Here is a 27,345-nt window from a genome sequence, read left to right as displayed (position 1 = left end):
ACTTGGTTGCATTTTCTCCCCTAAATGTTACATAATTATCCTGAGGCCAGACCTGAACAGTAAAGAGCAGCTAAAAAAGAGAAATAGGTAAAAATATTACAACTGAGATCATTATATTCAGGAGTAAACACAACTGTTTCTATTATGCTTTAGCCCCATTTATGTATACAGACTAAATATCTCAAATGTGCCCTATGATATTCTGAAACATGATGTTTACTTTGAATCAAATGTGGCATATTTAGGGATGCATCTCTGTCCCAATGTACTCCATTAAATAAAGTTGTCATAGTTTGGTTGAATTACTTAATCAATGCTAAATGTTTAGTTTTCTATTTCGTGTTCAATCCTAAATATGTTTTACTCTGTACACTTGCTTTCAGGGCTAACATTTTTACAAACTTACAGTGGGTCTATTTTAGCTCTATGCCATATGTATCCCCCCCCTTCTCTAGGTACCTTTGAAAGCAGAGGTTGGATGGCCACCAATAACATGTGAAAGAAGAAAGGCGCAACATAGCAAACACACACAGACACACACTGTGAAGTATGGTGAACAGATTAAAAGGGAAAGTCGTGTTCACATTGTCACTCCAAAAGGTCAAAATAAAGCCCAGCTCCCAATAAATTTGTTTTCTTGATTATTATTTATTGCATTCTCTCTTTTTTGGTATTGCACTGTTTTGTTCTCATTACCCGTGTTTTAATCAGCTGCAAATCATTATTAATGACTTCAGAATAAAGGAGCCTTATTGTAGGATTTCTTGGAAGATTGTAGCCTGTGCTTGTTTATATAATTATTTAGTACTTCTGTCCAGAAAAGTGTTTCTTTTTCACAACTCCAAAAGATATGTATTAAATCTGTGCTAATTCTGTAGCTATTCATGTTTTGGCCATAAACTTTACTAATACTGTGTGGAATTTAGTATAATTGGAAAATTGCCTTAAGATAATTCTCATTCAGGTTTACATTAATATATGTTTTTGGAATATTTTAAATGCCCATGTCCATTTTGCTTTGAGGATTGTTAACCCAATATTTGCTAAGTTCCATTCCTATTTCCTTTTATATGGAGGACGGAGAGATTGTTTGGTATATATTTAGAGTATTAAATATATCTTTGTTATTATTTTGGTTTTATTATTTTGCTCAAGAAGAATTTCAAATGAGGTTATTTGACATGGTAACCCCCAAAAATTCTCATTCTTACATTTAAAACCCATAAAATCTTGGACCAAGCTATTGAAATATTGTCTTGCCATGTACAATTCTAACTGATCATGAAGTTCATTGACAGAGGCTCTGCTCCAATTTCCGTCACCAAATAAATTAAATGTAAAATGGCTGGCTGGCTACTAGATACTTTGGTGGTGGCTTCTCAGTTCTAGAACAACCTTGCAGAGGGCCTTGTCAGATGCTATCCTCATGGCTTTTGCAACACTTGGCTGCACTCCACTCACAATCCAAGGACCCACAGCAGGCCTTCCAAACTTTGCCAACCTTGTCAGTTGTCCACTCTTGTGAAACTCATCTCAAACTCATATCATTGAGTAGCAACATAGAGTTTCCAGCCTTTCCTGATCAGATCTGAACTCCAACCCTTCTGTGACCATGCTGGCATGGTCACCACCTATGTCTATCAGATTTGGACCATATCTGACTTGGAGCCTACTGCAGTCTATCAGAAAACTAGGATCCAGGTCTAATGGATACATAGGATTCATCCACACCTTCATTTGCCCCACCAATTTTCCCCATGAAAACCCATGGTTTAGAGTTGAATTGGAAGAAACAGCACTTGTTCCGATTTAGGTCTAAAGAGTGGGTTTTCAAGATGAGGTGGCTTACCTAATTTAGAGAGCAAGGGTTTCTATGTGGGGGAGTGTCTATTTTACACCTTGGGGGGGGGAATCCTTGTCAGATGCTACCATCATTACTATAGTCACCTTGCACCAAAACTGAGACTGAAACGTGTATACTGCAATCAGTACCCGGCAAGTATTTTTTTAAAAAAATATATTTTAAAAAGATGTTTCAAATCAATCAATCAAACAAACAATCAATGTTTATCTCTGAGACACTGAAATACATTTCTATTTTATTTTATTAAGGCAAGACAAAATATGTTTCAAACAAACAAACAAACAAATATATTTTTTTTAAAAAAATCTGAGCCACAAAAGCAGGGCAAACCCACCCTACCCAATTTCCTATAGATTTCTTCCACTCCTCTTGCCCAGGCATCAAAAACCTATGCTATTTCCAGGGGGAACAAATGGTACTGCAATAACAGTGGAAGTTACAATTGTTCTAACATTGTAAAACTAATTAAGAACTGGAATGGTCTATATTTATTTTGCAGTCCTGCAACAGCTGGTGCCTTTCTGAATGCAATACTTTGGGGAGATGCTTGTTCATCCTGTATAATTATCTAAGATCCCAATTATTCACTGTCCTTACTGCAACAGGCCATATTATTCTTTTAAATATGTATATATAATAGCCCTCAAACTAGTCAGAAAGGGGGGAGAGTTCATACAGTACTGCGTCGCCCTTTGTGGGGACCTTTCCCCCCTTTAAGTTTAGAGGGCAGGTAGCAGATCAGTTTATTAAAAGGCTTTAGATTCAATGAGACTATGCTTTTGTAACCAGGTTAGTGACAGATGAGAATGATCAAGAAAGGAACCGGGAGTTCTTTGTCAAAGGAAGACCATTTTTCCTTCTGGATGACAGGGTATTTCTTGTCCTTAGAACTCCTGGTGTTGCTGCTGTTGCCTCAAACTGATTGCAATATGAATCCAGCTTTGTGTACCATGAATGATCCCCTCCGGGTGAGATACCAGTATTATCAGCCAGGGAGCTTTATCATTGGTGGGATCACTTCCCAGATCTTCTCATTTTCAGAGGGTGCAGACTTCAAAACACAGCCAAAACCAAAGTATGATGTTGAACCTGTGTAAGGAAGCCATTGTCTTGTTTTCCATTGCATACATTTGACTGTTTTGTGAACCTGGATGTATAATGTAGCTATAGTGACTAATAGTGATTGGCTGCCTCATTCTCCTTGCATAAATTATATAAAAAGGTCCTATTAGCAATGATTTGTTTTTTTAAAAAAATAACCACTTGGCTTTCTATATTGGAGGGAATGGTGTTCAATTTTTTGTGGCGGGGATGCACATGTAGTTTCCTTCTTAGACTTGATTCTATAATTTATCTCACACCACATACATCTAGAATTTAAACCCAACCCTATGACTACGTAGTCAGCTTTGCCCTCTCTGGCCCAATGCATACATTCCAATTATCATTGCTGTCAGACAGGAACAAAACAGCAAATAAGTTCCAGTGACTATAATGGTTAGACTTACTGGAGAGAACTGTGAAGAACTTCTTGCTTAGTATTGGTTGTAGTGAGACCAAGAGATCGAATGATGATTGTTAGCTTAGCTATTAAAAAACAAGGGTTAGGTGAATCTTCAGTGGTTATATTATAAGCTAGAGAGAGAGAGAGAGAGAGAGACAGAGAGAGAGAGAGAGAGAGAGAGAAAGTATTTATTAGGAAAGCATTTAGAAAGGTGTCCATGCAATATTCTGGAAATTACTCAAGTTTTCAAAAAAGTATTGCCTTCCCCAAAGGCTTCTGAACAAATTAATTAGTCATGGGATAATAAGACATTAACTGGTTGACAAACTGAAAACAGAGAGTAGGAAGAAGAAATGGACATCAGAGTGGTGATCTTCCAAAGATCTGTATTGGGAACAATGCTTTTTAACTTCTTCATAAATGACATATTTTGAGGTTAAGCAATGAGATGGGTGGTAAAAAATAAAAAAGGGATTGTGAGGAGTTGAGAAAGGATATTTCCCCCAAACTGAATTGGCATTAAAATGACAAACGTAGCTCAGTGTCACTCTGGGGCAAATTATCTATCTATGAACACACACAGAGAGATGAGATCTGATATGACAGTGACTGACTATGTCATGATTCAATTAAAATGTCAGCCCTCTATGTGACAGTTTTGAAAAGGCTTTATTAAATATTATGGATTCAGAAATACCATAATGCCTTTGTACACTCTACCTTTGTACATTTGGAATGGTCTGCAGTTCTGGGAGCCAAGTCTTGAAAGGGATATTGTAGAGTTACAAAAAAGTCAGAAAAGAGCAACCTGAATCATTATGGGACTGAAGCAGTTCCATTATAAGGAAAAGGTTGTAACTTTTGAAACCTTTTACTTTAGGGGGAAAAAAAATATTGAGGAAGGCAAGGGCATTACAGAGGTTTCTAAAATTATTCATGGTTTGGATTAAATGAGGAGACATTTCTTTTCCTCCCTGTCTCATAATTTTAGAACTGAGGCTCATCCAATGAAGCTGAATGGTTAGATATTCTGGGCAGACAACATATAACCACCGCTTACCCAAACATAAACTATGGAACTAACTATCACAATATGTAGAGTTGGCCACCAACAAAAATGTTCACAAAAGGCTATTGAAACCTACTAGTCTATGATGACCAGGGCTTTCTTTTCAGCTGGAATTCACAGGAACTCAGTTCTCTCGCTTCTCAGGTGGATGTCAATGCCATTATAAGAGAACAATGGAGGTATTTACAGCGAGTCCCAGCACCTCTTTTTCTAGAAAAATAGCAATGATTACTGGGTGTTACACCCAGGTTTATAGCCAGCATGCAGCTGAATAATAATCTGCTGGGAAAGAGGCAGTGGGAAAGGGCTATTGCTCACATATTTTCTGTGTGGGTTTCCCATGGATATCTGCTTAGACACTGTAGAAAAAAAGATGCTGGACCAGATTGACCCACCAGGGCTTTGCTGATGTTGAGATGATGTAGGTACAGGAGGCAATGCTGAAAGCTGCTCCTACAAAAGCAGTCAAGTATAGAAAGGAGATATCGAGACAGAATGCTAGTTAATGCATTATGAGTCTAGTTTTTTCTTCTTCTCTACTCCAGTGTGATGGTGAAAAAATATCAGCATGTCTTGTCCTTGGCGTATGCTGTAAAAGAGATCAATGAGAACTGCAAGATCTTACCCAACATCACTTTGGGGTTCCATATCTATGACAGTCACTTTGATGCACAGATAACTTACCAGAACACTTTGAATCTTCTCTTTAATCAGAAGAGGATTGTTCTCAACTACAACTGTGATGTGCAGAAAAATCTAATTGCTGTCATTGGAGGCCTTGACTCTGAAACCTCCTTCCACATAGCTACTGTCTTAGGCCTCTACAAGATTCCACAGGTAGGATGACAAAGGAAAGGTCCCAGATTTAATTCCTGGCATCTCCATGTAGGCACCAAATGTTAGCATTGGACAGGGTGCCGCTGATATTTCACAGCAATAACAGCAGCAGCAGCAGCAGCAACAACAATTTTATTATTGATACTCCATCCATCTGATTGAGTTGCCCCAGCCACTCTGGGTGGCATCCAACATAATAAAAACACAGTAACGGTCCAACATTAAAAACTTCCTGATACAGAGCTGCCACTGGCTCTGTCTGCAAGGAAGGAAGATTTGAGGGGTAGATGTTCTGAGATGTTGTGTGAAGTTAAAAGTGGCGAGAGATCCCACATGCATAAGAACATAAGAAGAGCCTGCTAGGTCAGGCCAGTGGTCTGTCTGTTCCAGAATACTCTTTTCACAGCAGCCAAACAGATTCCTGTGGGCAAACTAAAATACCAATGGGCAAACAAGGTGCCTAAGGGTTTAGCATGGACAATTTTGTGTAGCAAATATGAAAGAAACGATCACTATTATAATTAAGCGAACATTTCCCCCAATGGAAACAAACATTATTTTCCTTGCTTAGGTCACCTATTGTTTATATGCACCAGGTGTGAGCGATGTAACTCAGCGCTCTCCCCTATATCGCATGGTGCCAAATGAAGAGCATCAGTACACCGGAATTGTCAAGCTGCTGCTCCATTTTCAATGGAAGTGGGTTGGGATCCTGGCCATGGGTGATGATAAAGGAGAAAAATTCATCCAGACCATGGACCACATCTTTTCCCGGAATGGTATCTGTACAGCCTTCGCTAAAAGGATGCCAAAACAGAGCAACATTTTAGGTGTGATTAACTTTTACGACATTTATATGGATATAATAGCTTCACTAAATGAGACAAGCGTCAATGTCTGTGTTGCAAGTGCTGATCCTCACATGATGTTGATTTTGCAAGTAGTGCTCAATCTAATTGAAACGGATATTATGATTCCCATAAGCAAGGTGTGGGTTATGACAGCCCATTGGGACTTTTCATTGGAGCCATTTTTCCACAATCTGGACGTAAAGATTTTCCACGGTGCCTTGTCTTTTGCCATTCATTCTACTGAGGTGAAGGGGTTCAAAGATTTCCTTCAGATCCGGAATCCCTCCATCTCTGATGAAGATGGCTTTATCGGGGCCTTCTGGGAACAAGCATTCAGCTGTTCATTAACTGCAGATACTGGCATGGGTAATGGATGCTGCACAGGAAAGGAGATGCTGGAGAGAATTCCTGGACCTTTTTTCGAAATGAGTATGACCAGCCAAAGTTATAGCATTTATAATGCTGTATACACTGTTGCACATGCACTGAATGCCTTATATGCATCTAGAAACAGATACAGAACCATTGCGGATAGAGACCTTCTGGAGATTTCAAAGATAAGTCTTTTAAAGGTGATGTACCATATGTTATTGCCTATTTATATTTTTAGGAACTGACTATGAAATTGACAATATTTGTTTGTTTATATGGGACCATCAATGTACATTGAGTTTTATGATATGCAATTATTATTATTATTATTATTATTATTATTATTATTATTATTATTAATTTATTTATACCCCAGCCACTCTGGGTGGCTTCCAACAAAAGATAAAAAAATATATTAAAACACCAGTCATTTAAAACTTCAGATGTCTTCTAAACGTCAGATAGAATTTTATTTCTTTGACATCTGATGGGGCGTTCCACAGGGCGGGCGCCACTACCGAGAAGGCCTTTTGCCTGGTTCCCTGTAACTTTGCTTTTCACAGTGAGGGAACCGCCAGAAGGCCCTTGGAACTGAACCTCAGTGTCCGGGTTGGATGATGGGTGTGGAAACGCTCCTTCAGGTATACTGGGCCGAAGACTAAAGCCAGAAGACTAAAGACTTTAGCCAGAAGACTAAAGGCCAATTTCTTAGATTGTTTGGAATGTACTTCCTGATAAGATGGTTTCTGCAGGAGTCCCTCCAAGAAGAGTGCAGTGATCAACTGAGTTTATAAGGCATAGGTAGGCAAACCCATGCCTTATATATCTGGGAGCTGGATCCGGCCCAGTTGCCTTCTAAATCCGGCCCGTGGACGGTCGAGGAATCAGTGTGTTTTTACATGAGTAGAATTTGTGCTTTTATTTAAAATGCATCTCTGGGTTATTTGTGGGGCATAGGAATTCATTCATGGTTGCTGTTTTTTCAAAATATAGTCCTGCCCCCACAAGGTCTGAGGGACAGTGGACCGGCCCCCTGCTGAAAAAGTTTGCTGACCCCTGATATAAGGGGTAAGATTTTTTTTTTCAGGTATCATGGTCCCAACCTGTGTAGGGTTTTATACGCCAAAACCAGCACTTTGAATTAGCCCAGTAGCTAATTGGCAGCCCATGAAATTCTTCAAAAAGTGGGGTAATATACAGTATAGGCAATACTCTGTCCCAGTGTATGGGATATTTTGCACCAGCTACAGCTTCCAAACCAATCTCAAGGGCAGTGCCACACAGAGCACATTGCATATAAAGCACATTCACACTTCAAAAATCTGACTTAAACATCTTTTACTCTAGCTTCATGCTTTTCTTAGGAGCATCTCATTCAACAACAGTGCTGGTGACAAAGTGTCCTTTGATGAGAAGGGTGAATTGTTAGCTGGATTTGATATTATCAATTGGGTCACTTTCCCAAACAAATCTTTCCTAAAGGTGAAAGTAGGAAGAATGGAGCCTCAAGAACCACTGGATGGACAGATCTCCATCAACGAGACAATGATTACATGGCACAACCAATTAAATCAGGTAGGACCAGACTGGATAGTCTAGGGTACAAAGTTGATCAGTTAATCCTACTCTTGGAAGCCATTTGTGAAAAGCTGGAATAGAACTAAAACATATGAATGAATAAGGGAGTAAATACTAAATATTGTTTGACCTTCCCCACCCCTTTTGTAAAATCAATTTTAGGTAGCACCTGTTTTTCCTAGAAAAAAAAGGTGCTGGCACTCAAAAGCAGCTCCTGCCCTGACCATCGTGAGTGCCACCATCTAGGCAACCAGAATGCATATGACCAGCAGCCGTGCACAGCGCACAGTGGGGGAAGCACATCACATGCTGCACCATCCATTCTCAGGCTCCTTGGGGAGCAAGATTTGTGTGCTCAAGCCAGCCCGGTGTGTGTGTGTGTGTGTGTGTGTGTGTGTGTGTGTGTGTGTGTGTGTAGCAGTGACCGTACCCCTGCAGACCTTTGCTCATGGCACAGGTCCCCACACAGCTGAGCATTGATTGTAGGGGGAGGGTGCCAATACTGTGTACTGGTGAGTACCACCAGAAAAAAGGATTGGTTTTAGGGGAGAAGATAAATTGGAATGAGGACAAAGGATCATTTTCTGTGTGAAAGTCCCAAATCAGATATTACTTAGGGAATGCAAACCTAATTCCATATGAAATCAATGTTTCTTTTTATTATTCTTTTTATTATTCTTAACATTTTTGTTCCATTTTTTTAAAAAAACAACCACCACAAAGCTATTTCTTTCTGTTTTGTAGCAGTTCACTAACACACACACACACATACACAGCACTGAAAAAATGATGTGCCATCTTGTGGTGTAGTGGTTAAGAGCGGTAGTCACCTAATCTGGGGAACCAGGTTCGCTTCCCCGCTCCTCCACATGCAGCTGCTGGGTGACCTTGGGCTAGTCACACTTCTTTGAAGTCTCTCAGCCCCACTCACCTCACAGAGTGTTTGTTGTGGGGGAGGAAGGGAAAGGAGATTGTTGGCCGCTTTGAGACTCCTGAAGGGGAGTGAAAGGCGGGATATCAAATCCAAACTCTTCTTCTTCTTCTTCTTCTTCTTCTTCTGTCAGTGCTTAAAACATCCCTCTTCTTTCCGGAGTTTATATCAATAGCACCCTGAATACAGCCTCCCTGTGAAGCATATGATCTTTTGTTACAATTTAGCAACCTGTTCATTACAATATGAAATTGCACAATGCTATATCTTTTTTCTGTAATGGTTTTACTCACCAAAGCTTCTCTTCCCCAGTGTGATCCCAGCCTACCAGGTATTAAACGGTGCACATGCTGGCATTACAACTCTACAAAGTTCTGTAAGAGGACAATGGGTTAATTTAAAGGGTGCTCATATGAGGAAACCTCAACTTATTTAGAGTGAGGGCAAAGATTCCTGAATGACTCAAAACATAGATCCTATCTTTTTAGCAATTCATCCAGCATGACCCCACCAAGAAAACACCCTGCTAAAAGGAAGTGGAATCTTCTAAGACTGCTGACCCCCCCCCTTCATGTTAACTCTGGTTGAATAAACATACAAAACCCATCAGAGGCACATGATGCTCTTTGTTAAATTCAGCAACCTCACTGTTATGAGAGATTTTATAAATGTTATCTCTTCCCTTTTATGAACAGGCTACCCCCCTTGCCTTGTGTAATGACTACTGCTATCCAGGTTTCAGCAGAAAAAAGGAGGAGGGCAAGCCATTTTGTTGCTATGAGTGTCTTCCATGTCCAGAGGGGAAGATTTCAAATGTGAAGGGTAAGGAGACATCATTTTCTAAAGGATGTTCAGAACCATTTTGTATCTCATAGGGTTATGCCACAAACTAATAATAAATACTTCCATTTAAAAAAAAACAAAAACAAAAAAACCTTTGCTGATCCATTATGAGCAATTGCATTTGAAAATGACCAAAGGAGAGAAACTTTGCTGAAATTCTCATCTGCAAGGTTTATTCACATTCCATTTGTGATGGCCGAAGAGTGTTCGTGGGTGCATTTTATTTCATTTTTCCAGTAATCTAACCAGTTGTCTGCAGTCTGCAGGCTTCCCACATGCCTATGCTTCAATAAGGGGGGGGGGATGACATGGGGTTTTTTCAGATCAGGAAGCAAGGGAAGCTGGGAAGGCTATAGAGTGATGGATAAAACTTTCATTGAGAGACAGAAAAACCACACACACACACACACACACACACACACACACCACCCTAGGCCACCCTACAACAATCACCATCAGGAATATTAGATAGAAATTTGCACAGCCCACCCAATCCACTCTTTCCTATCAAGTGCCAACTAAGGGACCACCTGCTCCATTTTGCATCCTCTGGTCAGATAGTTCGGGGGAGGGATGCTAAATAAGAGGGTTTTTCGTTTCCCCCCAAACCTAGATAAGCATATGGCCAGGAAGCAGGGGCAAGAAGGAGATGTATCTTCTAACCCCTTCTAATTGAAATTAGAGGGGTTAATTTTTCATGGTGCTGCTTTACAAGGGTCTTTCCTGCGTTTGAAACAAATGCACTTCTGGGCTAAGCATTTCCTCATACTAGCCACAGGGAAACTAAATAGTTCTATGGTAATCTGCCAGCATGTTAGATAATCAACAATAACATCAGTCCATGCAATAACATCAGTCCATTCAATATCTCTATTATACTTCGGTAATACAGTATAATATGGAAGAACTGGTTGATTAAAATACTATTCCCTTTTTCTTTTTAAAGATATGGATGCTTGTTTTGCATGCCAAGAACATAAATATCCTAATAAAGAGAGAAATGAGTGCCTTCTGAAATATCTGAACTTTTTATCTTATGATGAACCTTTGGGCATCAGTTTGACTGTTTTGGCTCTGTCACTATCTTCAACGACAGTGTTGGTGTTTGGAATCTTTGTCAAGCACCGGAAGACTCCTATTGTCAAAGCCAACAACCAGAACCTCACCTACACTCTGCTCATCTCCCTCCTGCTCTGCTTCCTCTGCTCCTTGCTATTCATTGGCAAGCCTCAGACACTAACTTGTCAGTTACGACAAACTGCTTTCGGTATCATCTTTTCAGTAGCTGTTTCTTCTGTTTTGGCAAAAACCCTCACTGTGGTTTTGGCTTTCATGGCTACCAAGCCAGGATCCAAAATAAGGAAATGGGTGGGTAAAAGATTCTCAAACTCTATTATTTTCAGCTGTTCAGTTATCCAAGTAGGTATTTGCATACTATGGCTATGTACAGACCCTCCCTTTCCAGATTTAGACATGCATTCTCTTCCTGAAGAAATTGTAGTGGAATGCAATGAAGGATCAGCCCACATGTTCTACTATATTCTTGGTTACATGGGATTGCTGGCTCTTGTCAGTTTTGTTGTGGCTTTCTTTGCTCGAAGACTGCCAGACACTTTTAACGAAGCCAAATTCATCACTTTCAGCATGCTGGTGTTTTGCAGTGTTTGGCTTTCTTTTGTTCCAACGTTTCTGAGCACCAAAGGAAAATACATGGTGGCTGTGGAGATCTTCTCTATCTTGGCCTCCAGTGCAGGGATACTGGGTTGTATTTTCTCCCCTAAATGCTATATAATTGTCCTCAGACCTGAACTGAACAGTAAAGAGCAGCTAAAAAAGAGAAATAACTAAAAATCAAACAACTGAAATCATGATACTCAGAAGTAAATCCAGTTGACTGAAATACGCTTTATTTCCATTTAATGTTGCTGAGCAAATAGCTGGAATATGTCCAGTGAGAGTCTGAAGATAGGATATTGACCATTAATCAGAGGTGGCATATTTACGAATACATCTCTGGTCCCCCCCAAAATGCTATGCATTTCTCTACATAAAGATTCCTTGGTTTAAATGTTAGGTTAATGTTGTCCATCAGTTATGTTTGCTTAAAAGGTTTCCAGTTCAAAGAAACATGTTCCCTCTACAATTGTTCCAGTGCCATCATTAAAACTAATTTACAGTTGATCCATGTGGACACTGTGCCATGCCATATATAGATTATCACTATTTTTATTTATTAAATTTATATACACCCCTTCATCAAGAGACCACAGGATGGTTTAAAGAATAAAACACAAATCAAACAATTTTATAATAGTAAAGTGGGGGGGAAGACAAAACTCATCCTGCTTTAAAAGGTCACAGAATCCTTAACAGCCAAAGAGGAATGTTTTCACGTGGTGCCAAAATATATGCCGGGTAAATCATTCTGCAAACAGGGACCCACCACAGAAAAGGCCTGTTATGATGTTGGCACCCTCCAAACCTCCCTTCTTCATATGCCTCCTCCTCCGTTATCATATTTTTAGTGCCAGGTGTTTGATTCTGGATTATTTTATTGATGTTTAATGTGCAGTAAACCGCTTTGAGATTTTTCTTAAAAATATAAAGTGGTATAGAAATGAAAATAATAAACAAATAAAAACAGGCCTGAAGCACTGGAAGACTCAAGATCTACCCACTCTGGAAGAATGGCAGATGAAGTTGATTGACTGTATGGGATTGGCAGAAATGACCGGCAGAATCCGCGACCAGGGAGAAGAGTCGGCAGAAGAAGATTGGAAGAAATTTAAGGACTATTTACAGAAATACTACAAAATTAATGAACTCTGAAAAGATGCTGGATTGAACTTTTGTGGTCTCTAGCTATTATGATAAAGATAACAGGGATTAAAAATTGTTTAAGTCAAAAAATTTAAAAAGTTGATTTGGAAAATAAGGTGTTAACTAAAAGGAATGTTAAGAGATTAGGATTTGCTGGATTAACAATTTGAACTAGAAAACAAGAAGGGGAGGTATGAGGAAGTCAAAGAAACATGTTATTGAAAAACTGTTATCGAAATTGAATTGTTTTTAATATTTTTCTTTTCTTTTTCTTTTGGTGTTTGTATAAAATTGGAAAACCTAATAAATATTTATTAAAAAAAACCAAAAACAAATAAAAACAGGCCTGTTCCAGGCCTTGGGCTCATTAAACAATCTATGGCCTCCTAGACTGTCCAAATTTTAGTGGCACCCTTGGTGACAGCAAAATCCAGCACCCCCCACCTCTCACCTTCTGTTGGACTTCGCGGTTGTGGTGCCTGCTACAGTGCCCTGAAGCTTCACACCAAGTGTGACCAAACTGTGTGACCAAGCCAGTAGTTTGACTGCCCACTCAAGAAGAATATTAACAACAGATTACGCCACTGCATTAAGACTTACATTGGCTACCAATGAGTTAATAAGGTAAGCTGAAGGTGTTGCTGCTGGCATAGGTTTAAAAAGCACTTTGCAGCTTGGGACAGGGTTAAAGGTCATTTCACTTATCCTTATCCTTATTCTTATCCTTCATAATATATCCCACCTTTTCCCCAGTTTGGGACTCAATGTGTGGCTTACACACATAAAGTCGAACAAGCTAAAGACATAGAAAAGAGAACCATTAAAATGCAATTAAACCACAATAGAATTAAAATAAGGTTAAAAGATCCGTTTGAAATTGACCCAGTACGTTTCTGAGCACAATTCAAAGTGTTGGTACTGACCTTTAAAACCCTAAACGGCCTTGGTCCTGTATACCTGAAGGAGCATCTCCATCCCCAGCATCCAGCCCAGACACTGAGGTCCAGCGCTGAGGGCCTTCTGGCAGTTCCCTCACTGCGAGAAGTGAGGGAACCAGGCAGAGGGCCTTCTCGGTAGTGGTGTCTGCCCTGTGGAATGCCCTCCCAGCAGATGTCAAGGCAATAAACAACTATTTTACTTTTAAAAGACAACTGTTTAGGGAAGTTTTTTTAATGTCTGATGCTGTATTGTTTTAAATATTTGGTTGGGAACCGCCCAGAGTGGCTGGGGAAACCCAGCCAGATGGGCGGGGTATAAATAATAAATTATTATTATTATTCTAAATTATTATTATTATTATTATTATTATTATTATTATTATTAATCGAACTAATTACTGCACTGTGCAGGAAAGGTTCTGCATCGACCATCTCATCAGGTGGTCCTTCCCTTTGAAATGAAGCTCTTACAAAATGGACCTGGGCCATTTTGCAAGCAAAGCATGTTCATTATGGTCCATCTGTGGGTATTAGATTTTCTCTCTAGTTTTGTGGAACATAGGCATTTACAGTGGTACCTCAGGTTAAGTACTTAATTTGTTCCGGAGGTCCATACTTAACCTGAAACTGCTCTTAACCTGAAGCACCACTTTAGCTAATGGGGCCTCCTGCTGCTGCCATGCTGCCGGAGCACAATTTCTGTTCTCATACTGAAGCAAAGTACTTAACCCGAGGTAATATTTCTGGGTTAGCGGAGCCTGTATCCTGAAGCGTATGTAACCTGAAGCGTATGTAACCTGAGGTACCACTGTATTGCCTGTCTCACAACAGAGGACAGAAGAGCTTTGTCAAGAGGAGTAAAACATGATTTGCTCAATGGTTCTATTACACATAATGCCAACTAGATTGCAATGCACCAGGGACTATGAACCATAAAATTATCTCAAGGCACTGTGATTCAGCCTTCCTCCGGCAATAGCCACATAGCACTTTGGTGTCAACAAGTATATGCCAGAGTGAAATTCAGAATGTTTATAAAGACTACCCAGTTCCAATGAGAACTGATCTACCACGTATACCAACAGCCTGAGCTGCTCTTAGCAACAGATTTCAGTGGAAGTTGACAGTGGAGGATGATAATGAGTTTAGACTGAAACAGGTGCTTTAATGTTAAGAAGAGTAGACTTTCATCTCAGGATATTAGAGGTACTCTTGTTGCTGCTACCCATCATGTTCCCTCTATTTTCAGAACATCCTGCTTTGCATTGTGTGACTGACCCCATCCATGTCCAACACCAATATTATCAGCCTGGGCACTTCATCATCGGTGGTATCACTTCACAGCTATTCTTACCCTCCTTCACTCCACTATACTTCAAGGAGAAGCCAAATGAAATGCTTGCTGATGAATATGCGTAAGAAGATTTTTCATTCTCTCGGTAAAAAAGTCCCAAGTCGGGAAAATACTAGATAACAGAAGCAACGCCATGTTCAAGAAGCAATCTGCTTGTGGTGGCAGGTGCTCAATGAGACTTGTAAGATGGAAAGCAGGGAGACCAACAGTAGGTGGAGTTGGAGTCAATAAGGAGAAGAGCCACCCCTGGGCTGGTTGTAAATAGCGATGGGGGAGTACTTTGGTTTCATTCACAATTAAAAACAGCCTACCTCTTTCACAATTGCTGGAACAATAGGGGAAGAGTCGGACACAACTAAACGACTAAACAATAACAACAAAAGAGCTATCCCTTCAAATTCATTTTTTTCTGAATTCTGCAATGCAGTTTTCCATCTAAATAGCATGTACAAAAATGCAAATACTAGGGTAAAGTGTCACTATAAATACATACTGTTTATTGTTAAAGACAGCATACAAAGCTGTTGCCAAATTTCATAAAATCATGAGTATATTAGGCATAATTTACAATGAAACTGATGAATTTTCATGTATGAGCGTCATGAACAGAAAAGTATGACAAGTTTGTGGAAATCCACAAACTAATCCCCATGGGTGCATTAGCAATTTTTTGAGCAGGTTTACTCTTTATATACAGTACTGAACATCATCTTCTTGCATTCTTTATATATTTGCTATGGTACTTCTGTGCATCACGGAGCAAATATTTAATGGAATTGAAACTCTCTTCTCTTCCATACGAAATAAATATACAGGTTTGATGATCGACAGTGTGGATTAGTCTGCAGACTATACACCAGCGAAAGCAGGAAAACCCATTATACGCATCATCTTTTTTCTCTTGTTTCAGTGCAGTGCCAAAGAACTACCAGCATGCCTTATCCTTAGTCTTTGCTGTGAAGGAAGTCAATGAGAACGCCAAGATTTTACTAAACATCACTCTGGGGTTCCAGATCTATGACAGCTACTTCAATGCAAGGATGACTTATCAGAATACTTTGAATCTTGTCTCTCGCCATGAGAAGACTGTTCCCAACTATAAGTGTGGTGCTGAGAAGAACCTGATAGCTGTCATTGGGGGTCTTGACTCTGAAACGTCAATCTACATGGATTCCATTTTAAGCTGCTACAAGATTCCACAGGTAACATGATTCTAACTGGGTTGAAGCATTCACAACTGGGACATGTTTTATTATTGTATATTCCCAGGCTTTGGATGTGAGTGAAGGGAGAAATGTGTGTGAAGGGAGAAAAGGATTCGTTACAAACCCAAAGCAAATGACACTGGTGCACTCGCTTTAGAGTGGGGAAGAGTTACCAGTTGCAGCAAATAGGTTAATATTTCACACACAAAAATATTTTGGCATCACAGAAAAGCTTCTGATGAAAGCAGGGGGAGCTTGATGTCAAACTTTTTTTTCAGTTGTTTCAATTAATCTCATGGTGAAATTGTTTATATGGTTTATACTCCAATATAAGGTCCAGTGGAAAACAGGAGAATGAGTGTAATATAAAACTCTCTGAGTGTCCCTGGACCTAGTATCAGCTCTATGTGCAACTTCTGATCACACTTGGAAGGTTCAGCAGAGGTTCTTAAGAATAAAATTATCAATTAGGATTGGGCTAAGCGATCCTGAGCCCCATTGCTTTGTAGGATACTGTTTCTCAAATTATACTTGCCCTTCACTTACAGGCCATATGTCAGAGTCCAAAAGTTAAAAAATAGGATGAAGGAGAAGGATAATCAGCAGTCTCTGGCATCATCCCTTGATGTTAAACGTTCCTAAAATGACTAGCTGGAACAGAAACAGAGACTTAAATTTGTCTTCTTCTTTGGTGAACACTTGTAGCCGAGTAAGATTGTCTTCCATAAACACTGTTTTAACAATGAGTCCGTAAGTGACCGTGGAGGACAGTTCTGGACCCACATGTCCTTTGATAGTGGGGACATTGGTTCCCGGGTGGGAGTTAATCACAGGGTGGATTTGCCAAGCGTGCCTTCCTCCTAGCACGTTTCTCCCTTGCGTTCTGAGTTCGAGTGTCTTCAAAGTCTTCAAAAAAAATTTTTTGTTTTGACTATGGCAGACCAACACGGCTACCTTTCTGTAATTCAAAGTCCATGACACCTTTGGTAAAGGCTGTTCTCCAACTGGAGCGCTTGCAAGGCAGTGTTTCCTAGTTGTCGGTGTTTATACTACATTTTTTTAAAGATTTGCCTTGAGACAGTCTTTAAACCTCTTTTGTTGACCACCAACATTACGCTTTCCATTTTTAAATTCGGAATAGAGTCGTTGCTTTGTAAGACGATAATCAGTACAAAGAGCTAAACAGAACTTCTGTCTCTGCTGGGCTAATCATATGACCTTGATCCCCTTCTCTCTCCTTTGGTCATGTCTAGATCACCTATTCTGCGGCACTGAGTGCAAAACAACATATTTCTTCCTTATACCAAATGACACCAAGTGAAGCAAATCAATACAATGGGATTGTTCAGCTTCTTGTGTATTTCCAATGGGTATGGGTTGGGATCTTTGTCACAGCTGACAATAAAGGAGAAATGTTTGTGAAGACACTGACAAACCAGTTTTCCTTGAGTGAAATCTGTGTGGCCAGCATTGAAAGATTGCCAAGTGCCAGTCATTTTTTCAACATTAATGATGTGGTGGAGAAATGTCAGGAAGTGGCCATTTCCCTGAGCAAAACCAATGTCAATGTGTTTGTTGTAAATGCAGACACTTACACCATGAAGTTTTTGCAGTGGATGCTAATAGCGGGTGTAATTTATGGTGTGAGGCCAATAAACAAGGTCTGGGTTATGACTGCCGACTGGGATTTCTCATCAGAAACATTTCACAGAGATCTGGATATACAAAACTTCCATGGTGCATTATCCTTTGCCATTCATTCCAGTGAAGTTAAGGGATTCCACCATTTCCTCCTGAACCTAAATCCCCACTTTGAGGCCGATGGCTTTATCAGGTTCTTCTGGCAACAGGCATTTGGTTGCCAATTTCTAGATGTGGAGATGGAGGGGGAATCCTGCACTGGTGAGGAGAAGCTGGAGAGCCTTCCTGGGGCTTTTTTTGAAATGCAAATGACCAGCCAAAGCTACAGCATCTACAATGCCGTCTATGCTGTGGCACATGCATTGCATGCCATGTTGGCATCTAGAACCAAATATGGAGAGATGATGCTTGGGCACTATGTGGGACTTCATGAGCCACAATATTTTCAGGTAATGTCTAACATGGTTCTTTGGAAAGTTGTATGTACAGAATTTATTATTATAAGGGCACAGAAGTGCTCCTAATGAAAGTGAGAATCAAACACATGGTTCCTTGAGTATAAGCTGCAGAAATCTACTGCTAATAAAAAGTTGTCTCTTCAGAAATTAAGGATATTTGTTACATATTTCTTTTTACTATCACTAGATGGTTCAGATTTCAATGAGATCTGATATAAAATACCACAATTAAGTTTGAAAGTGCTAACAAACACATTTGTAAACTTTTTTCACCCTACCCAAACATGCCATATATTACTATCCAATTGTGATAAAAACTACTGAAGAACTTTATTCTGGTTTGTGAAGGAAAACACACTTTCATTGGTTTGGTGAAATTCAATAAGCAGTTCAAGAGTCTTTGTTGTATTACCGTATTTTTCGCCCTATAGGACACACTTTTTCCCCTCCAAAAATGAAGGGGAAATCTGTGTGCGTCCTATGGGACGAATACAGGCTTTCGCTGAAGCTTGGAGAGCGAGAGGGGTCGGTGCGCACTTCAGGAAGCTATCAGCAAGCCTGGGGAGCCCGCGGGAGTTCCCACAGGGCTCCCTAGGCTGCGGATAGCAGCCTGCTTCCCGGAGCGTGGGGCGCGCTGACAGCAGAGTGCCTGGCGCTTCAGGAAGACATCCGCAGCCTAGGGAGCCCTGCGGGAGTTCCCACAGGGCTCCCTAGGCTGCGGATAGCAGCCTGCTCTCCGGCGCGCGGGTGCCCTGAAGCAGAGCGCCCCTCGGGCCGGGCATATATCCGCAGCCTGAGGCGCCCTGCGGGAACTCCCGCAGGGCTCCCTAGGCTGCGGATAGCAGCCTGCTGCACGGAGCGCGGGGTGCGCTGAAGCAGAGCGCCCTGCACTTCGGGCAGACATCGGCCAGCCCCACAAGCTCGGGGGACAGCGGGGAAGCGCAGAGCCGCCATCCCGCTGTTCCCTGACCTGGTTTTGGGGGGGAAATAAAGGAAAAAAATTTTTCCTTTATTTCCCCCCCAAAAAACTAGGTGCGTCCTATGGGACGGAGTGTCCTATGGGACGAAAAATACGGTAAGTTGTACGGAAGCATGCTGGCAAATTTAAGCCAAAAGTCTTGCCAATATTGCAATGCTTGTATGTTTTTATCAGGTACTGAAAAATGTTGAATGGAAATGTTGATCTTAGGATTGATGGATATGGGTTGAGGATTAAATATGTAAATTAAAATTTAAAGCTCCTGTCCAAAATGTGTGGGGAAAATATGAGACCAAACAGGCTGTGAAGCCCGTTTTTTAGCAGAGTAAAACCACTTATCCAACTTGCACCGTCCTGGAAGCTAGGAATTAGGAAATTTCACAATTTATACCTGTTTATTTGTGTTCTGCTGATATTTCCTCACTTTCTACCTGTTGCTAAGAATAAACCACACAAATTTGAAAAACTAAAAAGGTTTACTTACATTCAATGAAGGCAGCTACTACTTCGAGGTAATTTTTTTTTCTTAGTTTCTAAAATGGAATTTAGACAGGCATGTCTCCCCTTAAAACTCAAGGGGAGTTTCAACAAATACTGTGAATTGATCCCAGCATGAGAAAACAGAAGCTTTGTGCTATGTGCTCTATTTCTACAAAATTAACCATTCTCTTTCCTCCACTGAAGCTTCAACCTTTCCTGAGGAATATCTTGTTTAACAACAGTGCTGGTGACACTGTCTTTTTTAATGAGAAACATGAGCTAGAAGGTGGATTTGATATTATCAACTGGGTAACTTTCCCAAATAAGTCCTTCTTAAGAGTGAAAGTTGGGAAGATGGATCCCCAAGCACCACTGGGCAGTGATTTCTCCATTGATGAGAAGATCATTACATGGCACCAGAGTTTTAACCAGGTAGGACCCAGTTGCAGCTTCTGAGGTCTATAGGTAGACATTCACCAGATTAGTTTCAATATCATGTACACCCTGCTGAATGAGTTCCTTTTAGCTGCATTGATTCTTTGTATGGTTAGGGATGGGTTGTTTACATGTCACTGTAGTGATCTTGGTTTCCAGGGTTTAAAACCCTGCAGCTTTGCCCTCATTCACTGGTTGAAATGCCTAGACTATCTAGTTCAACCAAGCAGTGGCGTAGCGTGGGTTGTCAGCACCCGGGGCAAGGCAAGTAATTTACGCCCCCTAACCCGTGGATTTGCGCCCCCTAACCCGTGGATTTGCGCCCCCTAACCCATTGATTTGCCCTAACCCCAGATGTTGCGCCCGGTGCGGTCCGCCCCCCCTGCACCCCCCACGCTATGCCACTGCAACCAAGATGTGTTGACCAGTGAAAGGTAGTTGGTGTAGTGTGCATAGCAGCAAAGGGTTAGAGCCATTGCAATCATTCTGTGGAAGAACTTTTTAAGTGGAATATGCACAAATATTGGTGACTGAAACAACCATTGTAAAGTTGGTGGTGCTAATTGATTAAAACAAAAACTCTCTGGGTGCCTTATTTCAATTCAGCACCATGTTGATGAAAAGGCAAGGAACAAACACAAATAGAATATAATACATGCAATGCCTTCTGTTTTATGGGCAGGTGGTGCCCCTTGCCTTGTGTAATGACCACTGCCATCCAGGTTGCAGCAGACAAAGGAAAGAGGGAGAACCTTTTTGCTGCTATGATTGTACTCCATGTCCAGAAGGGAAGATTTCAAACCAGACAGGTAGGGGACTTTATGCTAGTATATCAACTATATTGAGAACATGTTTTTTGTTAGCTATTTGTGAACAAATAGACGCCCTACAAAAGATTTGAAGATAAACCTTTACTTGTCCGGTTGTCAACAAGTATAATACAACAAGTATTATTCATTCATATTCTCTCTCTCTCTTTCTCTGTCTCTCTCTCTCTCTCTATATATATATATGAATGAAATGTGCTTCTGTCCTTTGAGCCCAAGAGAGGGTTTAGTCCTTTTTGTTTTCAAAGCTCCTTCATAGCAGAACATAAGTTTATAATCAATATCTTATCCGTCCTCAAAAACTCCTCCAGACAGTGTTTGCTTGAAGTCATCAAACTCCCACACTCTCAGTCAAAGATGCAACTAACAGAAGAACCAACCAACCGTCAAGTACCAACTACCTTCTTCTTCCGCAATACCATTTATTCTTTGCGAAATATATTTGCTGTTATTAAACCGAGGTACCACTGTAAAAGTGTTTTATCATAAGCAATATTATAAATTGCTAACCAGGATATCTTCTGCATACCTCCACACCTGAAAACTTCATGGATTGCATGCAGAGCAACTTATCACCAAAATTCTAGAAATGTCAATTCAAGAGTATTTTTTTGACCATATTCCTAGGTGTGTTAACTGGATTATATTAGCACCTTTAGTCTTCCGTTGACATTAGGCTTCCTTTCTGGGATAGGAAATACTCTGAATATTGGTAAATGAAACTTCCTATTTTACAACCATTTCTACTGGTAAGCTGTGAAACATTAATGTTTAATTATTATTTCTCCATTCAGATAGGTTGGAAAGCTCCTATTGCTAGAATGGGGACTTTTTTCTCTCTAAACACACCTTTCAATTCTATGCATGTGTAAACACAAACAAACATTTATGGAGCTTACCATTTAGATTTAATTCTCATTTAATTATCCACGGAAAAGAATCTTCCAAAAATAGCTTACCTTAAAGACAAAACATGTTAACACTCTAACAATTTCCTGAAAAAGACAATGTTTTGTATCATGTATACTATAAATTACATTCAGTTATAGTACAGTGAAATTCAAGGTTTCCTGATCCTAGACCATAAATATTTGTATCTCAGTGAGACTGAAAATACTATAACTGTAATCTTGATTTCTTTATACGGCAAGATATGGATGACTGCTTCCAGTGCCAAGAAGATCGGTATCCTAACCAGGAGAGAAACCAGTGCATCAGCAAGAAAGAAAACTTCTTATCTTATGATGCACCTTTAGGCATCAGTTTGGCTCTTTTAGCTCTGGCTTTTTCTGCAACTACAGCATTGGTGTTTGGAATCTTCATCAAACATCAAAACACTCCCATTGTCAAAGCCAACAACCGGAATCTCACCTACACCCTGCTCATCTCCCTCCTGCTCTGCTTCCTCTGCTCCTTGCTATTCATTGGGCGCCCCCAGTTACTGACTTGCAATCTACGACAAACTGCCTTTGGTATCATCTTCTCAGTGGCTGTTTCTTCTGTTTTGGCTAAAACCCTCACTGTGGTTCTGGCTTTCATGGCCACCAAACCAGGATCCAAGATGAGGAAATGGGTGGGGACAAGATTTTCAACCTCTACTGTTCTCTTTTGCTCATTTATCCAAGCAAGTATTTGTATGCTATGGCTGGGCACTGACCATCCATTCCCAGATCTGGACATGCACACTCTGCCTGAAGAAGTCATAGTGGAATGCAATGAAGGTTCAGCCAACATGTTCTACTATGTTCTTGGTTACATGGGATTGCTGGCTCTTGTCAGTTTCGTTGTGGCTTTCTTTGCTCGGAAGCTGCCGGACACTTTTAATGAAGCCAAATTTATCACTTTCAGCATGTTGGTGTTTTGCAGTGTGTGGCTTTCTTTTGTTCCATCCTACTTAAGCACCAAAGGGAAGTACATAGTGGCTGTGGAGATCTTCTCCATCTTGGCCTCCAGTGCTGGAATCTTGGGTTGTATCTTCTCCCCAAAATGTTATATCATTGTCTTCAAGCCTGAACTCAACTCAAAAGGGCAGCTAAAAAAGAGAAATAAGTAACAATCTAACTATTAAAATCATTATAGTGGATAACGTTTTACATGTTTTAAGGTTTGTGTGTTTGGGAAGGGTTCAGCTTTCACGTTCTCTTGATATAGATGTTGCTTACTGTCAGAACTGCAGTCGTCAAAATGTGGAAAGCCTTTCAGTAATTGCAACCTGCTCCAGTATAAAAATATGTGTCGTTTAGTACTAGTTGAAAAATTTGCTCATTGAAATATGTGTTTCCAAAAGCTGTGAATATCATGAAAAATTCTGTGCAGTTTGGTGGGATTTTATCATGTTCAGAACACAAGAAATCTAGACACAAAGGAGTCCCTTTCCATGGTACAACATGAAATTTGGCCTTCCTAATGATCTTAAGTATTCTACTTATCTAATTAAATCTCTTTCAGATCTATTGCTTTTATGTATTTATATTTGTACTTCTACACCTAATATTTTTATTGTGTTGTTCTACTTGATTTACTTTGATTAATTAATATAGAACATGGGATAGTAGAGTTGGAAGAGTCCCTGAAGGTCATCCAGCCCCAAACCCAGAATGCAGGAATCTCAGCTAAAGCACCCGTGACAGATGGCCATCCAACCTCTGCTTTAAAACCTCCAATGAAGAAGAACCCACTACTGCCTGATGGAGTCCCTTCCACTGTCTAACAGCTCTTACTGACAGAAAGCTCTTCCTGATGTTTAGTCGCAGAATCTCCTTTCTTGTAACATGAGTCCATTCGTTTGGGTCCTACCCTTCAGAGCAACAGAAAAGAAGCTTGCTCCATCTTCCCTGTGACAGCCCTTGATATATCTGAAGATGGCAATTATATAAACGTACTATAAACATATTAAACATATGATGGCTAAACATACACAACCCATTCCACTGTTTCTCCTAAGGTTTGGTTTCCAGAGCCTTGATCATCTTGATTGCCCTACTCTGTACATGCTCCAGCTTGTCAACATCCTTCTTCCATTGTGGTGTCCAAAATTGGATGCATTATTCCAGGTGTGATCTGACCAAGGCAGAATAGAGTGGTACTATTACTTCCCTTGATCTGGACACTATACATCTGCTGATGCAGCCTAGAATAGAATTAGGTCTTTGCTGCTGCATCATACTGTTGACTCATGTTAAACTTGTAGTCCACCAAGACCCGTAGATCCTTTCCCTATGTACTGCTAGTAAGCCAGGTTTCCTCCATCTTATATTTGGGGATCTGGTTCTTCCTGCCTAAGTTCAGAACTTTATGTTTGTCCTTATTGAAATTCATTTTGTAACTTGGGCCCAGTTCTCCAATGTGTTATGGTTATTTTGAGTTCTGATTCTGTCTTGTGAAAGCAACAGTCAAGTTTTGCAATGCTTTTGCTGGTAGTTCTGTTCTCTCATAAAAGGTAAAGGTAAAGGGACCCCTGACCATTAGCTCCAGTCATGACCAACTCTGGGGTTGCCGCACTCATCTCGCTTTATTGGATGAGGGATCTGGCATACAGCTTCCAGGTCATGTGGCCAGCATGACTAAGCCGCTTCTGGCGAAACAGAGCAATGCACGGAAACGCCTTTTACCTTCCCGCTGGAGCGGTACCTATTTATCTACTTGCACTTTGACATGCTTTTGAACTGCTAGGTTGGCAGGAGCAGGGACTGAGCAATGGGAGCTCACCCCGTCGTGGGGATTTGAACCGCCGACCTTCTGATCGGCAAGTCCTAGGCTCTGTGGTTTAACCCACAGCACCACCCGTGTCCCCTGCTGTTCTCTCATATGGTGTGCAAATTCCATAATTTCAAGTGTATTCCAAATGATCCTGTTTATGTCCTACATGCGTGGCACCAGCCAGGTGAAATATTTCTTGGTTGTATTGTGTCTTTTATCGCTGTCAAAGGGTCTGTTTACATTGAGAGGGCCCTGCCTCTTGATTGAAAAGGACTTTCACCACCAGCTCAAGATCTTGCCCTCAAAGGGATTATTTGTCAATGGGTATGCACGCTGCCTTGCCCCTGTGATCGGGGTTGCCTGGGAAGCGTGATGTCAGCAGGCCATGCGTACATGCCATGGGGTGTCCTGACGTTACTTGCACACACTGTGGGGTGTGTTCACATGTCATGCAGATGCCCCATGGCTTCCGCATGGGGCACAGCATGCTGTCATGCCCGGGCCCCCTCAATTACGATGGCAAAGTGGGGTGACGCTAGCATGTCCTTTGGCTTGCGCCACAATGGCCGCCATGAAATGTTGTGGGAGCCCTGCCCCTTCCTTGAAAATTTGCAGGGTTAGCCCCCACGCCCCACTTAGCACCCCTGTCACTTGGTCATAGTTTATGGCTCATAGCTTCTGAGTCCAAGAAGGTTCTTTTAAAGAGTGGGTGTGCCATTGCCTCTATCATGCCACACACTATACTCTGAAGTGCTCTGGGACTGCCCACTCTCCCCTGTACCACATTTTCATTTTATTTAATATCTGCAGCTCTGAGCTGGGTTTTCCTTGGGTGTTTCAATAAACATCCCCTTTATACTTGCTGCCCCCACAGCTCACTTTGATTTGAAAACTTAATCCCTCATGTAGGCAAGAAATAGGCCTTGTCCTGAACCCAGGCATCCTCTGATGTAAGTCCTGATAGTGCACAAAGTGAGTGTTATGGTCTGGCTGGATGAGGAAGAGTGGTGGGAACCAGGAGGCACCTGAAGTTGAAGGGGACTTTGAACCAGGTTCAGACTGGTGGGACAGGGAGGAATCACCAGCGGAGAGTGAGGGTGAAGGGGAGCCCCTTGAGGTAAACACAGAGGCTGATAGAGAAGGAGCGAGGACTGTGTCTCCTGCTCTGCAATACAGTCCTGATTCAGCTCCTTCCCCTTCTCCACTCCCAGTGCAGGAAAGGAGGGATGGGAAAAGGCTAGAATGATTAAGAAAGCTGAGTCACAATGAAAAAAATTCAAGGACAGAGGTATAAATAAGGGGGAGAGAGGACAGAATTTTAGCTTCTGCAACTGACATGGTTATCTGATAGATGTGCCGTGTGCTGACTCCTTGATTAATGAGCAATCAATGTTATTACTGCAATCACTGTGCCTGGTTCTGCTTAGAGCGTCAGACAACAGACAGAGGGGCTTTTCTGGCAGCCTGAAAGTAAGCAAGGAAGTGCTCAATGTGAATGGACATCATACTTGCAAAAATTCACAAAACCACATGTTAACACTGGCCAAGTTCTCAGTGAACTATTTCTTCCTTCCTTTGTTAGTCAAGATGCTGGTCCTGACCACTTTTTCATGCAAGGCATTTTCTATACTTTGAAACATTCCCTTCTCTGGAGCACAATGAAACACCAGCCTTTCCATTTTCTCCCATGGCCTGGCTAAACCACTATTATTTTCACACCCATTCAGATCTTCCTGAAACCAGGTGCTCTGCCCAATCTGCAATGCAACAGATAATATCTTCTCAAGGGGGCAAAACATATTTTGTTCAATGCTTCTGCTGCACATGGTGCCACAGACCAAGCAACCCCGCTGGGACAGTGTACCCTGTTATTATCTTAAAACAAAGCAATTCATTCTTTCTCAGGCAGTATCCATATGGTGTTTTGAAGCCCATATGCCACAGAGAAACAGCAGAATGCTTATAAAAAACCACCCCAGTGCCAATGACAGCTATTCTACCATTTATTTATAAACATAGATTAGAGCTGCTGGAGGGCAACAGGACAGAAGGTGATGACATTGGGTGATGATAAGTATTTTAGACTGAAACAGGTGCTTTATTTTTAAGAGGAGAACTTCCACACCTCAAGATGTTAAGTTTGCCTTTCTGGACCCTACTCATGCTGCTCCCTCTATTTTTGAAACGTTCTGCTTTGCATTGTGTGATTGACCTCTTCCACATCCAACACCAGTATTATCAGCCGGGGCACTTTCTTATTGGTGGAATCACTTCACAGTTCTTCTCACCTGTCTTCACTTCAATAGACTTCAAGGAAAAGCCAAAGGAAACACTTGCTGATGAATATGTGTAAGAACATGATTTTTATTCCTTTGGGGATAAAAGCTTCTGGGTATGTACGTACTCTTGCATAAATCAAACCCCTGCGTCCAGTCACACTTCCCTGCGTCGCTCTGCTGGAAGTTGACGCGGCAGGGGAGCAGAGCTGCAGCGGTCCCGTCCGTGTGAGATGAGGGATAAATCAAGTCCAAAGACAGCTCAGTTCTTATCTCTAGAAGCGTTTATTTACAAAGCAATAAAACCGTCCGAAACTTCAGACATTCTCTTCCGTGCTCCAGGAGCACACACGCAGCTTCTGCTGCTCACCGAGAAGTGAAACT

At 41.1% G+C, this 27,345-nt stretch overlaps 1 protein-coding gene and 1 long non-coding RNA gene across 2 annotated transcripts; both read left to right on the top strand.

Annotated features, from left to right (window-relative positions):
• Positions 1–2,814: 2,814 nt before the first annotated feature.
• LOC310748530 (vomeronasal type-2 receptor 26-like) lies at positions 2,815–11,697 on the top strand (the record flags this gene model as incomplete). Its single annotated transcript, XM_083584361.1, has 6 exons — positions 2,815–2,957; positions 4,983–5,274; positions 5,846–6,697; positions 7,845–8,072; positions 9,702–9,828; positions 10,796–11,697. The coding sequence occupies 6 exons, from the start codon at positions 2,815–2,817 to the stop codon at positions 11,695–11,697; spliced, it is 2,544 nt and encodes an 847-aa protein (XP_083440487.1).
• Positions 11,698–20,031: 8,334 nt separating this feature from the next.
• LOC310747209 lies at positions 20,032–26,934 on the top strand. The gene is made up of 3 exons (XR_014540900.1): positions 20,032–20,156; positions 20,842–20,968; positions 26,919–26,934. It is a non-coding gene; the product is annotated as an uncharacterized lncRNA (long non-coding RNA).
• The last annotated feature ends 411 nt before the right edge of the window (positions 26,935–27,345 follow it).

This window comes from Podarcis filfolensis (genome assembly GCF_964270895.1).
Source record: "Podarcis filfolensis genome assembly, chromosome: 13".
Taxonomy (NCBI): Eukaryota; Metazoa; Chordata; class Lepidosauria; order Squamata; family Lacertidae; genus Podarcis; species Podarcis filfolensis.
Note: the sequence above shows the minus strand (reverse complement) of the source record. Positions and strands in the feature narration are given on the sequence as shown.